Raw genomic sequence first — 15,035 nt, 5'->3', positions numbered from 1 at the left:
TGCCTCAGTGATGTTAAATGAGGGAGTATGTGTGGCAGTTGTGTTAGTGAGGCAGAACTCAATCTAAAGATTGGATTGTGTCTTGAGGAAATCTCTTGAGATAAAAAAGAAGAGAGCAGAGAGACTGGGGGACCTCATACAACCAAGAAAGCAGCACCAGGAGCAGGGTGCATTCTTTGGACCCGGGGTTCCTGCACCTGAGAAGCTCCTTGACCAGGGGAAGACTGAGTACAAAGACCTTCCTCCAGAGCCAACAGAGAGAGAAAGCCTTCCCCTGGAGATAACACCCTGAATTTGGACTTATAACCTACTAGACCATGAGAGAATAAAGTTCTCTTTGTTAAAGCCATCCACTTGTGGTATTTCTGTTATAGCAGCACTAGATGACCAAGACGGTTGGAGGGGGAAAACATACCCTGAAGTCAGACCTCGAGGTGCTTAAGAAGTAATATGCCCACTGACAAAGGAAATAATGGAGGAAAAACAAGCCCACGGGTCTTTTCAGGCACATGCATGTTCAGATGGTCCTACATTATACTGACTAGAGAAGAATCACTCTTCCCACTGTTTATCCACTGGCCTGACTTATTTTTAAGCAAGCCCTTCCCCTGCTTGGTTCTTTCTACTCTTCACCATGTGTTCGCCAGTATTGGCCAAGCATCCAGTCTCACACCTCCTCCCCCACATCCCTTCCCTCCTCTAACAGTCTTCTAATTTAAAGAAAAACATGATTTTATGGTGAACGATGAGACTTTCTAAATTATACAGCAGGCAAAATGAGTCCTGGGGGAAGCTTGTTAGGAAGATTTTAATTATTGACACTGAGGAATATTGGTCCTCATGGACATTTCAATGCAAAACGTGGAGAGGTGGTAAGGACGCCACTGACACATGTCCATAAGGCCTTGATATTTACACACGTATGTATCGAGAAAGTGAGAGTATGTGCAAACCTATCCATGACAGCTCAATTCCAAGTCATGTCTTCCTGCACATTTTAGAGACCTAGTAATCTACAAGAAATGCCTACTGGAAAAAGAGTTCATAGACATGAAGCTACTTCAAAGGAACTATAAAGGAACTACAGTCAGTGCTTATTTATCAGGTAAATTGGAAGGGACTTGTGGCATGAACACTCCAGAAAGTGGCAGAAAGAACATTATACACAAAGACAGAAGGCCCGTAAATGTGGGAATTGGACTAGACTGGTAATTGCCAAATTTATTTTTCCCCTCCTTCCTTTCCACCCTTCCTTCCTCCTTTCTTTTTTATTAGCTTCAAAATCCTTTTTTCCAAAGAAATCATATTTACAAGTCCAATTTTTTTAACAGATAAAAATGGAGCTACTGTGGTTCCGTGTGTGCGTGTGGTGGCGGGCGGGGGGGTGGGGGGACCCTTCTGATTTGTTCTCCTGTAACTCTCAATGGTAATATCTGAGGCACCTCTGAGAAACTCCTTTTTCGAACCAAAGGCACAAATTTACAAAACTACTGGAACTAGATTACTCCCAAGGTTCCTCTAAGAACCAAGAAAAGGAGAATCCTTTTCTCTTAGAGATGGATAAACTGTGGCTTACCAATGTCAGGTTACTTGCCCAGGGCCACATATAAAGTTGGTGCTTGAGCCAGGACTCATAATCCGGGGCTCCTTCTACCATGCAAAACTGGTACAGAGTGGTGGTTTTAATACCAACTCAGCTACCTACTAGCTGTATAACCCTGACAAACTAGTTTCTGCAGTCCCTCATTTGTAAAAAGGGATGTAATGGGAGTCCTACATTATATTGCTGCAAGGATTTAATGAGATAATACATGCAAAGGACACAGAACCTTGCCTCACATATGGTAGGTGCTCAATAAATGTTTTACCATACTGCCTCCATCATTTATCTGTGCCTTAAAAAAAAAAAAAAACCAGACCCATTGCTGTCTAATCGATTCCAACTGATAGCGACCCTATAGGACAGAGCATAACTGCCCCAAAGAGTTTCCAAAGAGCGCCTGTATTTGAATTGCCAACCCTTTGGTTAGCAGCCATAGCACTTAACCACTATACCACTAGGGTTTCCATCTTTCAGCTACTGAACATTGAAGCCATGATTATGCCTACTAATCTTGAGTGCCTCAACCAGGTAAAGGAGAGAACTGGCCCAGATACAGGATGAGTCCAGATAATCCACAGCATGCAATGAACAGTTGACTATAAAGCATAGTTTAAAAAATTAAATGCAGTGAAGTATGGAAATAATTCCCATCCCTTAACTTTACAGTATCTTTTTTTCCCCAAGAAAAATGTGCCATTGAGCAAAGAGGTAGAGGAGTGATGCCTGACCTGGGAGAAATGTCACATCCTTGCTGCATGAAGGCTCCTAGAGAGAACCACAAGCTGTTGAATATCCCAAACTCATTGGACTGGTCACTGGTTGTCTGGTCACGTCCTTCCTCAAACTCTTCACTGTGCCATTCGTAGGGGCTGAAGCGGCTGACCAGGAAGAGGACAACACTCACTCCAATGTAGGCAAAAACGATGCACATCCAAATCTCATAAGCCAAAGGATCGAGGAAGGAGAAGACCCCCGGCTTGGACTTCTGTGGTTTTTTTATCATGATGGAGATCCCCAAACTCATAAATGGCTTGGAGAAGTCTATGACCTCTTCTCGGACCAAGGTGATGGTTAAGGGGGCCACGGCCACATCTGCTCTCTGGAAAAAAAAAAAAAAGCAGCTGTACTCATCAGCTTTCTTCCTTCTTTTGCTCCTCTCTTCATTGTAGATATTCTTTTGTATCTCAAAGGATGTGAGTGGGAAGAACCTTAGAAACCTAACCATTTTACCCTATAAAATATTCCTGACAAATGACTGATCAACTCAGTATTTTACAGGGGAGATTATTTCCTTGTTTGATAGTTCTAATTGTTAGACTCTTCTTCCTGATCTTGTGTTAAGGGGGCTGTTGTGAGTATTTGTTGCTTTTGCCTGCCCAGCAACCATCCCTCCTTCCTCTGGTAGGAGAGCACCTCCTGGGCCACCTTCAATCCTTCTGGTTGAAATGGGGCTGATCACCCCGGTTACTGGGCAAAGCTCATGGCTCAGGCCTGGCCAATCAGGGCACTACACTCCCCTGGGTAGGATGATTCCTTCCAGGATGGGCATATGACCCAAAGTGGTTTAGTGAGAAATTGCCCTGAGAGTCAGAGCTGAGAAACATAGATTCTGATGCAATTATCTGGGCCACCTTAAATTTAGGGGTGACCCTGGGTTCCCTAGGAATATGTCAATATATTCCTATTTGTCCCCTAAGAACAGGAGCCAACCACTCCGTTTGCCTAAGTTGGTTTGAGTTGGGTTTCTTTTTCCTGGGTAGTCCTGGATAACAAGGTGGTGAAGGCAAATTTAACTTGATAAACATTTGTTGAGCACTTATTAGGTGTAAGCCCTAGGCTAGAAGCTGTAGGTAAGCTATGGTCCCTGCACTCAGAAAATTACAGACAGATAGGAAAGACTGATACATATACACACAATTTTACAGTCTACAAAGTGGACTGAATATATGCTTTCCAAGAGATATAAAATGCTGCAGGAGATCAGGGAGGGATGAATTCAGGAAGCGCATCATGGAAGAGGTGACTTCCAAGTTTGGCATCGAAGGATGGGTAGGGTTTTGACAGGCTGCTCTGGCACCGAGCAGCATTCCAAAGAACTACGTTGAGTAAAAGTCTGGAGGTAAGAAGGGAAAGTAGCATCACAATTTTTTTTTTTTTCAGGAAGACTGCTAAAAATACACACATATAAATTAAAAAAAAAAATTTTTTTTTTAATCTAAATGTAGGTTAAAAAAAAAAGGTTGCAAGAAATGTTCATCCTTGGGCAGCCAGCATGAGCGGGTCAGGATTTGTCCTACTGAGGAAGGTGGAATGGTTGCTAGGCAGGTACAAACAACAGATACTCACAACAGCCCCCTTCTCACCAGGCCCTGCTCTTCAGTCTTCCCTGTCTCTCTCTAATGGCAGAAGCACTGGCATCGATGCAATAAAAATCCACTGCTTTGTTGGCCTGATATCAAGAGATCCTGGAAACCCAAGAGGGTTTCCATGGACGGATGCCACACATTCATTTCTGCAACAAGACGCATGCCTATGTAGGTCTGTTTGAGGCAAATGGCTTTCTTCTATGATGCTATGTGACAGTCCAGATGTAAGGCTTGTGACAGATGCTGTGGGGACGAGGGCCCCACCCAGCTGCTGCCAGCTGTTACTTAGAGATTTCTTCTGGTTACTCTCATTGATTGGACTTACTGAGAACATGCTTAAGTGGAATTAAAAGCTCGACTTCAAAATTATTTAAGTTCTCACTTACATAGAAAATTTTTGTAATGTGGAGTCAAGTGTGAATTTCATAGTAATTCTGTTTTTTTTTCTTCCCTAAAACCCTTGACATAAATCTTGATAATTTTTACAAACACTCACAGGCCAATACAAGAGAGAAGAGATCCACTTTTTTTATCTGTAAATAGATGGGAAAAGAACAGGGGAGAAAAGCGATGGAAATGAGGACTGGCAGGGATTGGCCCCAAGTTACTCAAAAGGGAGATGGATGGATACGAGCTTGGAAAGTGGTAAAGAGTACTGGGTGGATTTGTTTCGTGCTTTCTGATGTGAGTTAATAAAAAGGATGTGGGCCAGAAAATTACAGAACCACATTATTCCAGTGCTTAATTCAGCAGTTCCAAGATTTGTTCCATGAAACATTATTTCTTGAATGATATCGGTAGCACAGTGGGTAAGCGCTCAGCTGCTAACCAAAAGATCAGTGGTTTGAACCCACCAGCTGCTCAGCAGGAGAAAGATGTGGCAGTCTGCTTCTGAAAAGATTATAGCCTTGGAAACCCCATGGGGGCAGGGTAGCTATGAGGTAGAATCATTGGGTTAACACGAAAATAAATACGTTTGGGAAACATGGATTTAAACAGGTTACTTTGGGTCAGGATTTCTCAGAACCTTTAAAAGGCCAATCTGTGTTGAGAATTTCCAAGAGGGTTAAGTAGGATGAAGAATTTCGCAAATTATTTGGTCATGGATCCTTCATTTCTCTAAGCATCAAATGGGACCCACGTGTAGGTGAAGTTCAACTACCTCATTTTACAGAAAAAAAGCTCAGGTCTAGAAAGGGAAGGTAGTTTGTCCAAACTAACAGAGTCCTAGCTTGTTTGACATTGACTGAGAAGCTTCAGGAGTTGATTTTCACCACCTGAGGTCATTCCTGGGACTCAGCAGGATCAGGTCAAGGGAAGCACTGATCTAGGAGGAAGCAGACCTGGCTGTTCTGCTCTGTGACTTGCTGACTCTGTGCTCTCAAGCGATACGAACTTACTCATTTAAAAAAAAAAAAGGTATAATAATTCCTGTTTGCCTATTTCACAGGATTGTTTTATGAGGGTCGAAAGAATTCAAATACATGAGAGCATGGTGAAGTGTGAACCTTTTACAGGTGCTCAAAGTTATTTTTCTAAGCTGACATCTTAGGGGAGTGTTTTTCAAACTTGAATGTACATCAGGGCCCCCTGGAGAACGTTTAAAAACACAGAGGGCAGAGTTTCCGGTTCCGTGGCTCTGGGAGGAGACCTGAGTATTTGTATCTCTAGCAAGTTCCCAGGTGATGCTGCTGCTGCTGGTTCAGAGACCATGCTTTAAGAACCACTGACCTAGAGATCCCCAAACAAAATATGTGAAGTCTAGAAACGATCTTGGGAAAAGAGTGTCCAGTTTTGATGTGGTAGAGGAAAAACCAAAAGCGAATAAAACAATCAGGGATGGAGATTACTCTGAGCCAGGTGATATAAAGTGAATACTCCCTGCCACTGTCTGTGCTAAAGGGTTCACTTTCAATGAATTGGCAGAATCGGAACTCAAATCCAGGTGTCCGTCTGCAAAGCTCACACTCTTTCTGCTTCATGGAGACAAAGGATAAACAGAAAAGTCACCAGTGAATAAGGTAGAAAGACATATCTCTGCAAGAAGCAGAAACTTCATTTGCAGCATGTGGCATCTGTGAATGTAGCTACTATTGGTGTTCTCACCACCAGTTAATATTGGCTTTTCAAACCAGTGCTTGGATGATGTGATTTCTACAGAAGCAGTTTACCCCATGGTTAAGAATTTACAGCGTGGAGTAAAAAAGCCAGGGCTTCATTTCGGTTACTAGCTGTGTGTTCTTTGTCAAATTACCTGACCTCCCTGAGCCTCAGTCTGCTCATCTATAAAATGTGGATAATAATCATATCTAACTTGTGGAGTTGTTTTAAGAATTAAATGAAATAATGTGGGTGAACTATTTAGCATAGTACTTGGCAGATAATAAATTCTGAAATGCTACTATTACTATTATTGATAAGAACAAAAGGAAACAAAAGAAAGAAGAGAGAAGTCCTACTTGACACCTGGCTATTTAAACAGCACAGAAAGAATAGATTGGAGGCTCCCTGATGAAATTTTTCTCATCTCACTGTTGGTTTATGGCTGAGAGATACTATCCCTCTATTCTTCCTAGGGAAACTGGGAAGAGAAGTCAAACTAAAAATCAAGTGAGAGTCATCCAAGTGGGCCCATTGCAGGGTCTTCGGAATACCATCTTTACTGGGCAGAGGAACAAGCCTGGTGGATGGAAGGGGATGGTGAGCAGAACAGGAAGCTGAGGCCTCCAGCAGTTTCTCAGGCTTGTCCAAATTCTGAGCCATCACTGACTGCTGGCTATTAGGAAGCTTGTCTTTGGGATGATCATACCATTGTTCTGCTTGGATGATGGATCTTTTACTAAGGGAACCACATTACATGGAGTGGAGGTGAAGATGAATGCTGGCAGGAGGGGAAAAGTTCACAGCAGTTGTCATGGGGATGACCTTAAAAGCCTAGCTCAACCTCCCATGGAAACCAGCCTCCAGATGCAGCATTAACCATCCAAGCCACTATCTGTCACCAACGGAGGCTCCCAAAGTGAGAAGTAGTAGCGGGGAGGAGAAAGGGTAGAAGCACCTCCTGCCCTCAACTTATTAACCACCTTTCCAGGTCATCTCAAAAGCCACATCCCTGGGGAAGGTTTTCTTTATTTCATCTCTTTCTACTTGAATTCCCATAGTCCTTTGTATAACTCACAGCCATCACAACTCCTCTTGTCCTGATATGAGAATGAGACTTAAAACTTTTCAAAAGTGTGGCTTCATCCTGACCCTGAACTCAACATCAACCTGGGTATATGCTTCAGCTTGAAGACCCACTTACTGTGAGTGAAGCCATGGTGGTCCCCTTCCTGCTTGGTGGCCTGCTTCTTCTTCCATTGCCTTTTGCCATTCCTCTGCTCAAGTACCTTCATGACCTCCCGATACTCATTGAATCAATTCACACTCTTCCTCTTGTCATTTCTTACTCAAACTCACCCCTGACTATTCCTCAACCCAAGACCTCTAGAAAACTCATGTTTCTCACTCTCCTCTCACACCTTACTTACTGTACCACTACTATTCTTTAGGCTTTCCTGGGCTTTGTATCTGAATTTGGCCATTTTTTATTTTTCAAGCTTCACATCCTTCTTGATGGTTAGCTAAACTCACAGCTAGTCTCTTGCAGAACCATACAATTTAGACTTCTTGATTTTATGCTATTTTTTATTATTTTCTCTCACTGTCTCATTGTCTTCACTACCCCACAGAATGTTAAGATCCTCGGGGGTAGGAATCAGATCTTTTGATTCTCGATGGTTCTCTAAGCACTTAAAATGATGCTAGGCATTCAGTGGCACCTCAAAACTGCTTTCATCTGTTCAATATTTTACTGCAATTATCATTGGTTTAAGTGTGGTGAGTGATATAAAGATGAAGTAGACTTACCCCTATTGTACAGATAACCATTATACAAGGCAGGGTATGCTAGGGATTATAAAAGAAACAGAAACAAATTTCTTCAGGGGAAGATGAGAACAGTTACAAATAGGAGTTCACATCTGTGATGGGGAGAAAGAAATGACATCTTGGAAAAGGTAACACTTGATACAGTTTTCATGGGAGTGGTAGGATTTAAAGGTGGAGAATGGAAGGGGATGCTCTAAAAAACTAAATGAATAAGGAGGACCAGTTTGACTGAAATGGAAGGTGCATGAGAGAGAATACTGAGAAGAGAGACTAGGAAGTGAGGTTGGAGGCAGGATGCACCTAATAATGGCGGAGAAATTTATATTTTGAGCAGCGAAGTAACAACTCAACACTCTGCCATGGGAAAACTAATCTGGAAGGTTATACTATCACTTGCATGGACGGTGATTAACTGAAGTCATAAAACTGAGCAGAATGGGGCTGAGGGAGCTAGACCAGGAACCTGAACAAAGAGTGCCTTAAGACATTGGATTTTGGGCTCCTCCTTTTTTCAGAAGCAATGATACTCAACTATATTGTTTAATAGGCATCTGAATCAGGTGCCTTATCCAACCACCAAGTGATTTCCTGTCTAACCCTCTACTCCGCACTCCAATTCTCCCACCCTAGGGTGAACTTACTCCATAGACCAGCTCTCCCACCATGCCATTCCAAGCCTTGGTGTCAGGGTCTCGGGCTCCATATTTTCCATCGCTGACAATCTCAAGACGGTAGGAGTAGCCCACGTGCTTGGCAATCTCCGCTGCCAGCTCCACACAGTAGCCCTCATAGCGGTCATTGCCCTCAAACTGGTTGGCATTCTTCTTGAGCATCACGTAAGGGTCTTCCTGGTAGAGAAATGGGGAGATGGAGAACGTGGGTTATGGGGTCCCCTACTAAGGGAAGACTTTGTAATAGCAGAGGAGGACATAACAAATATCGGAATTGAAGAAGTCTCTTTAGCTCCTAAATCTATTTGCTGACTTTCTGCCTCCCCCCAACCCTCTCACTTACAAACTTCTTGGGTTAAGCAAACTTTCTTAAAATAAGAATGTCTTATGGTTCACAGCTTTTCGAATTCTGTTCCGGGAGCTCTTGTACTTTATGATGGTGCCACTGAGGGCACTATAATGAGGAAGTAGACTCCAAAACTGGGTTTTCATTATTAATCACGGAAAATCAGCAGCTTCACTTAGACCCACTTTACTTACTGGACTTCAGGAGACTTTCTTTGAAAATGGCTTCTACCAAGGGAGGGTAGAGTATGAAAACCATGATAATTTAGTCTCACTTTTATGTTATATATGTGGGGAAACTATGGCTCAAAAGAGGGTAAGTGACTTAAAGTGAGACAGCAGCAGAGTCAGGGTGAAAACTCAGCGCCTCTGAATTCCAGGGCATTCCTTTTCCACTCTGTCTTTCTGTCTACAACACAATTTGGCAAAAACAATGACCTACTTTCTCTCCTGGTGGAAAATACTTATGCTAGTCTAGCTTGAATCCCAGGTATCCTTGGTGAGGGACTAAGTACTCACGAGGATTGTAGTGACGATGTACGTTCTATTCTGAACACTTGAATTATCTCCCCCTGCTTGAGCATCGGTGGCTGCAGGGACAAACTTATCATCTTCATTCCAGTAACCAATCTGTTAATGAGAGGAAGGCAGAGTTAGAAGGTAAGCCAAGGATATAAGGTGAGCAAGAATCTCAGTCTATCAGAGATAGGCAAGGGAGGAGCTCAGCATCACACCAGTGAACTACTGGGCACATCTGGCTCTAAAATTATTGGTAGATAAAAACAAGAGGCAAAGTCTACACAAACCATGGCCTCATCTGCCCTGATACTAGAAAAATTAGACAGCGTCTGGCTACCACTACTGACTGTTCTAACGAGGGACACGATAGACGGTTCTGGATAGAATGGGAGAAAAAATCTAGAAGAAAACTTTAAATCTTAAAAAAGACCAGACTTACCAGACCACTTGAGACTAGAGGAACCCCTGATACTATCACCCTGAGATACCCTTTAAATTTTGAACTGAAACCACTCCCAGAGGTCATCTTTCACCAAAATAACAGATTGACTCGTGAAATAAACAGTATCACCTGTGAGTACTGTGGTCCTTTAAAAAAATGATCTATGTGAGACCAAACGGTCAATAATTGCCCTAAAGCAAAGATGAGAAGGTAAAAGGGCGGTGGGGGGCGGGCAGGGAAACTAGATTAATGGAAATGCAACAACCAGAATGGAAATAATGAGAATGTTGACACATTGTGAAAAATGTAACCATTGCCACTGAACAATATGTATAGAAATTGTTTAAAGGGAGCCTAATTTGCTGTGTAAACTTTCACTTAAAACACAATAAAATATTATACAAACAAAACAACAAGCAAACAAAATAAGAGACAAGATGCTCCCCAGCTTTCCCTGTCCTCCAGTGAAAATCCTCATCTGATGAGTTAAACCTGGGAGCTGCCCTCTGAGCAGTAAGAGTATCACTATTTATGTGCCCAATTTTGGTACAATGTGATCCAGGGCCATGAGAATTTAATACCCTACAGTTGTTCACGAAGTCAAACCTTTCTTTTTCCCATACCTATTAACCCTTCTCTTCCCTGAGCTTATTTTGAGCTGTGCTTGGAACCACGTAATTTAAACATGACATTGCTTTTATTTTCTTTTTAGGCTAGACTTAGTTTTCCATCTAGATTTAAATTCCTAGATGATGGCTATTTCCTTTATTTCTCTGATTTCTGAGTGTAAACTAAAGTAATCCTGAGCATAGATTGACAACATTTAAATAAAAAAAGTAGGTCACTTAACCCTTATTCATTTTCTGAGGTCTTTCAGCAAATATTTATTGAATCTCTACTGTATGCAAGGCTCTAAGCTAGAACATGGGTGGTGCTGTGTGGCAGGATTGAGAGAGACACAAAGAAGTCTAAGAGATAGTCCTTGCTTGTGAGAATACAGTACCTCTCGTCTTCTTGGGGAGATAAGACACACACACGTGGCCCCTGTCAGTGACCAGTGAACAGTTCAGGTGGCCTGGGCATAGGGAGTTCAGAGAAGCAGAGGTCGAGTGTAGGATTTTATATATATATATTTAAAAAACAACCCAAACCCATTGCCATCGAGTTGATTTTGACTTGTAGTGACCCTATAGGATAGAGTAGAACTATCCCAAGGCTGTAATCTTTACAGAAGCCGACTGCCACATCTTTCTCCTGTACAGCAGCTGGTGAGTTTGAACTGTTGACCTTTTGCTTAGCAGCTGAGCACTTAACCATTGTGCTACCAGGGCTCTGTGGGATTATATAAACCAAAAACCAAACTCACTGCTGTTGAGTCAGTTCTGACTCATAATGACCCTATAGAACAGAGTAGAACTGTCCCATAGGGTCTCTAGGCTGTAAATCTTTATGGAAGCAGACTGCCATATCTTTTGGGGAGCTGGTGGATTTGAACCACCGATATCTTGGTTAGCAGCCGAGCACTTTAACCATTGTGCCATTAGTGATTATATACCCGTACCAAACCAAACCCATTGCTGTTGAGTCGATTCCGACTCACAGCGACCCTATAGGAGTTTCCAAGAAGTGCCTGGTGGATTTAAACTGCTGACCTTTTGGTTAGCAGCTGTAGCACTTAACCACTATGTCACCAAGGTTTCCAGCAATTATATACAGGGTTATGAAAGGCCGAAGGAGGAGACAGGGATTAAGAGGCATGGGTCACAAGGAATAGGTGGGTGGGCCCAAACCTTTAAAGTCTGGGAGAATATGGGGAAGGCAGGAATCTGCCCAGATATGTTGGTCCTGGATGGAAGACATGGTTAGCCTCAGAGGGCAGTGGGCTCTTGGGTCTAGGTAGCAGAGAGCTTTGAAAGCCAGGTTAAGCAGTGTAGACTTTATCCTAAAGGCAACAGGGAGTCATGGAAGGTCTGGGAATAGCAGAGTGGAATAGTAAAGAAAAAGTTAAACACACACAATCACACATATGTTCTATATAAATATATCTGTTATATATGTGTATGTATATATATACACACACACATAAACACACATATATATGCATATATAATATCTTTAGACAGTTGTATTTTGTTTTGTGATCATTCTGCTGGCTGTAGATGCAAAGGGGAAAAAGGAAGGAGAGAGGGAACTGCATGTGCAGGGAGATGATCAAAGCTACCAACAGCCAGAACTCAGCCCAGACTCAGGGCAGCTGAAGCACACACCAGATACTTAGCTCAAATGTCACCTTTCTTTCCGCTGGAAATAAATAGCTCTTCCTGTGTTCTCACAGCCATTAACAACAACAACGTTAACTGCTAACATTTACTATGTTCTTTCTATGTCAGAAGCAAAGGGCTCAAACAGCAAAGATTGTGAGAATGGTGTAGGACCCAGCAGTATGTTTCACCCTGTTTTGTTAAGGGATCATTGTGAGTTGGAATGGACTGGACAGCAGTTAACAACACGTCAGAGGCGCAGGGGGGTTTTATAGTTTTTGTGTCATTTCATTTGACTTAGGGGAGTTTGTTAACTTGCTCAAGGTGATGCAGCTGGAGGGGGTTGAGCTCAGCCTGGGATCCTGGCATCTGTCTCCAGAGGCTGCTTTTAATCACTCCGCTGTTTTTGTGAAGAAGGGCTAGGCCCTGGGCTGGAAATCATATTAGTTAACATTTATTGAATGCTATGGTGTTCCAGGCACTCTTCCAATCGCTCTTTATATTTTTACTTCTTTATCCTCACAAAAACCTGTGAATCGGTAGATCATTAACATTTGCATCTTGTATATGAAGTAACTGGAAGTGGAGAAGTTAAGACACTTTTCCAAGGTCACAGGGAAGCCATGGAGCTAGGATCTAAGCCCAGGGAGGCTGACTCCAGGGCCCATGCCCTCTGTACTCTGGTGTGCTGCCAGCCAACATGAGTCTAGTCCCATGAGAGCCCTGTGGTCTAGCTGTTTGTATGTCTGCTTCTATCTCTCCAAAAGACTGTGGGCTCCTCCTGGACAAGGCCCACAGCCTACTCATCCTAGTATCCCTGTCGTAGCCCAGCACATCCTTTCGCACAGAAGATGCTTAGGAAATGTTCATAGAGAGAATGAATGAGACCCAGCCTGGAGTCAGTATACATACAGGTGCTGGGATTATTCAAAGGCCTGATGAAGGGAGCTTGTCTCTCTGGACACTGGGTTAAGATTTAACCTCAGTGCAGGCACGTGGATAACACTGTCTGTGTGGGATGCTTTTAGTCAACCTGGAAGGAAATGTTCCTCTTTAATGACACAAAAATAAGAAACTAGACTTCCAGAATGTCAGAGCTGGAAGATGCCTGAAGGATGATTTCATCCAACCTCCTCCTTTACAGAGGGAAAAACAAGCTCAAAAACCAAAGGATTTGCTCGAGGCCCTTTAATTAGCAGAAAGTAGTCTCATCTCCCAATCTTGTACTCACCTTGCTAGGCCAGTGTTCCTTGGAACCCTAGGAGGTCTGTGGAAGCCCCTCATCATTTTCATGGAAGGTGGGGGGGAGGGGGACAGGGACAGCTTCACATATTAGGATTTCCCTTAGGAGTTCCTTTAAGGAGCTCTCTGTCTGACAAAGAAATGGTTTTAAACCACTATTGTGGTTTACTATCATCCATCCATCCATCCATCCATCCATCCATCCATCCATCCATCCATCCATCCATCCATCCATCCATCCATCCATCCATCCATCCATCCATCCATCCATCCATCCATCCATCCATCCATCCATCCATCCATCCATCCATCCATCCATCCATCCATCCATCCATCCATCCATCCATCCATCCATCCATCCATCCATCCATCCATCCATCCATCCATCCATCCATCCATCCATCCATCCATCCATCCATCCATCCATCCATCCACCCACCCATCCCCATAGTATATTCATAACATTTAACTCTTTTGATCCTTACACTATACAAAAAGAACAGATAAGCTTGGACTTATTTTTCCCAGTTTTACAGATGAGAAAACAGAACTGGGGAGATCAAATGACTTAACCTATAACATATAGATAGTAAAGCAGATTATGGACAGGAGGCATAGAACCTAGGTTTCATGGACCTCAAAGGTAGGATTATTTAATAGGATCAATAAAAACCTGGGAGATCATCTACCAAATACAATGATTATCATTTTTCCCCATGGATAGTTAAGATGTTTCCCATTTCTTTCCCCTTTTGCCCATTCTTCCTCCTCCTCATTCTTTTCTCTTTTTTTCTTCTTTTCTGCCCTCTCCACAATTGGTCCATGGGGTTAGCTGTTCCTACTCAAACAGTACAGCTATTAGTAGAGGAAGATGCTTACCTTTGACATGTAACTAGTTCCTCTAAAACCCACAATATATTAATAGGTGTTATTTTTAAAAAGAAGAGGCTCAATGGTCATGAGCTCTGATTCTGGCATCAGAGTCAATTTAAAAGCTTAGATTTCCTAATTACTATTTGATCTTGGCAAGTTACTTGACTTCTTTGGGTCTCAGTTCCTAATCTATAGAATGGATATAATAAGAGTGTCTATCTCACAGATTTCTGTGAGAACTAAGTGAGTTAATGCATGTAAAACACTTAGCACAGTGCCTGGTTCATACTAAAAAACTCCGAAAACACCAGCTGCTGTTAAGCTGTTAATTCCAACTCGGGGAGACCTCAAGTTGTTGGAGTAGAACTGTGCCCCATAGAGTTTCCAATGGCTGATTTTTTGGACTTGAATCACTAGGCCTTTCTAGGTACCCCTGGGTGGAGTCGAAACTCATTTGATAGCAGCCAAGCTAGTTAACTGTTCATACCACTCAGGAGTTCATACCAAGTTCTTGATAAATTAAAAAAAAAAAAAAGATATTCATTTGGGTAATGCCTAGCGGAAGGTTAATAGTTATTATATTGTAAGACTTTTCAGAGTCTTCAACTAGCTACTGAACGTTATCTATCTCTAAAAGAAGTATCAATTATGCAGCATTTTCCAAACTCACTTGACAACAGAACCCTTCTTTACATGCAGCCTGTCCTAGGATAAAAGTAGCCCAAAAAACACCACACTGCTCTACAATCTCAACTTATTTTGATAAAAAAATGGGAAAAAGGC

General features: G+C 42.5%; 1 protein-coding gene across 4 annotated transcripts in view; it reads right to left on the bottom strand.

Annotated features, from left to right (window-relative positions):
• Positions 1–15,035, bottom strand: part of GRIA1 (glutamate ionotropic receptor AMPA type subunit 1) — a 394,780-nt gene that overhangs the window by 113,845 nt on the left and 265,900 nt on the right. For all 4 annotated transcript variants that reach the window (XM_049874162.1, XM_049874164.1, XM_049874161.1 and 1 more), the window contains 3 exons: positions 9,435–9,545; positions 8,541–8,747; positions 2,332–2,702 (listed from right to left, as the gene is read on the bottom strand). In XM_049874162.1, coding sequence (XP_049730119.1) covers positions 2,332–2,702; positions 8,541–8,747; positions 9,435–9,545 — 689 coding nt within the window. The remainder of the gene's footprint in view (positions 1–2,331; positions 2,703–8,540; positions 8,748–9,434; positions 9,546–15,035) is intronic.

This window comes from Elephas maximus, chromosome 2 (genome assembly GCF_024166365.1).
Source record: "Elephas maximus indicus isolate mEleMax1 chromosome 2, mEleMax1 primary haplotype, whole genome shotgun sequence".
NCBI lineage: Eukaryota > Metazoa > Chordata > Mammalia > Proboscidea > Elephantidae > Elephas > Elephas maximus.
Note: the sequence above shows the minus strand (reverse complement) of the source record. Positions and strands in the feature narration are given on the sequence as shown.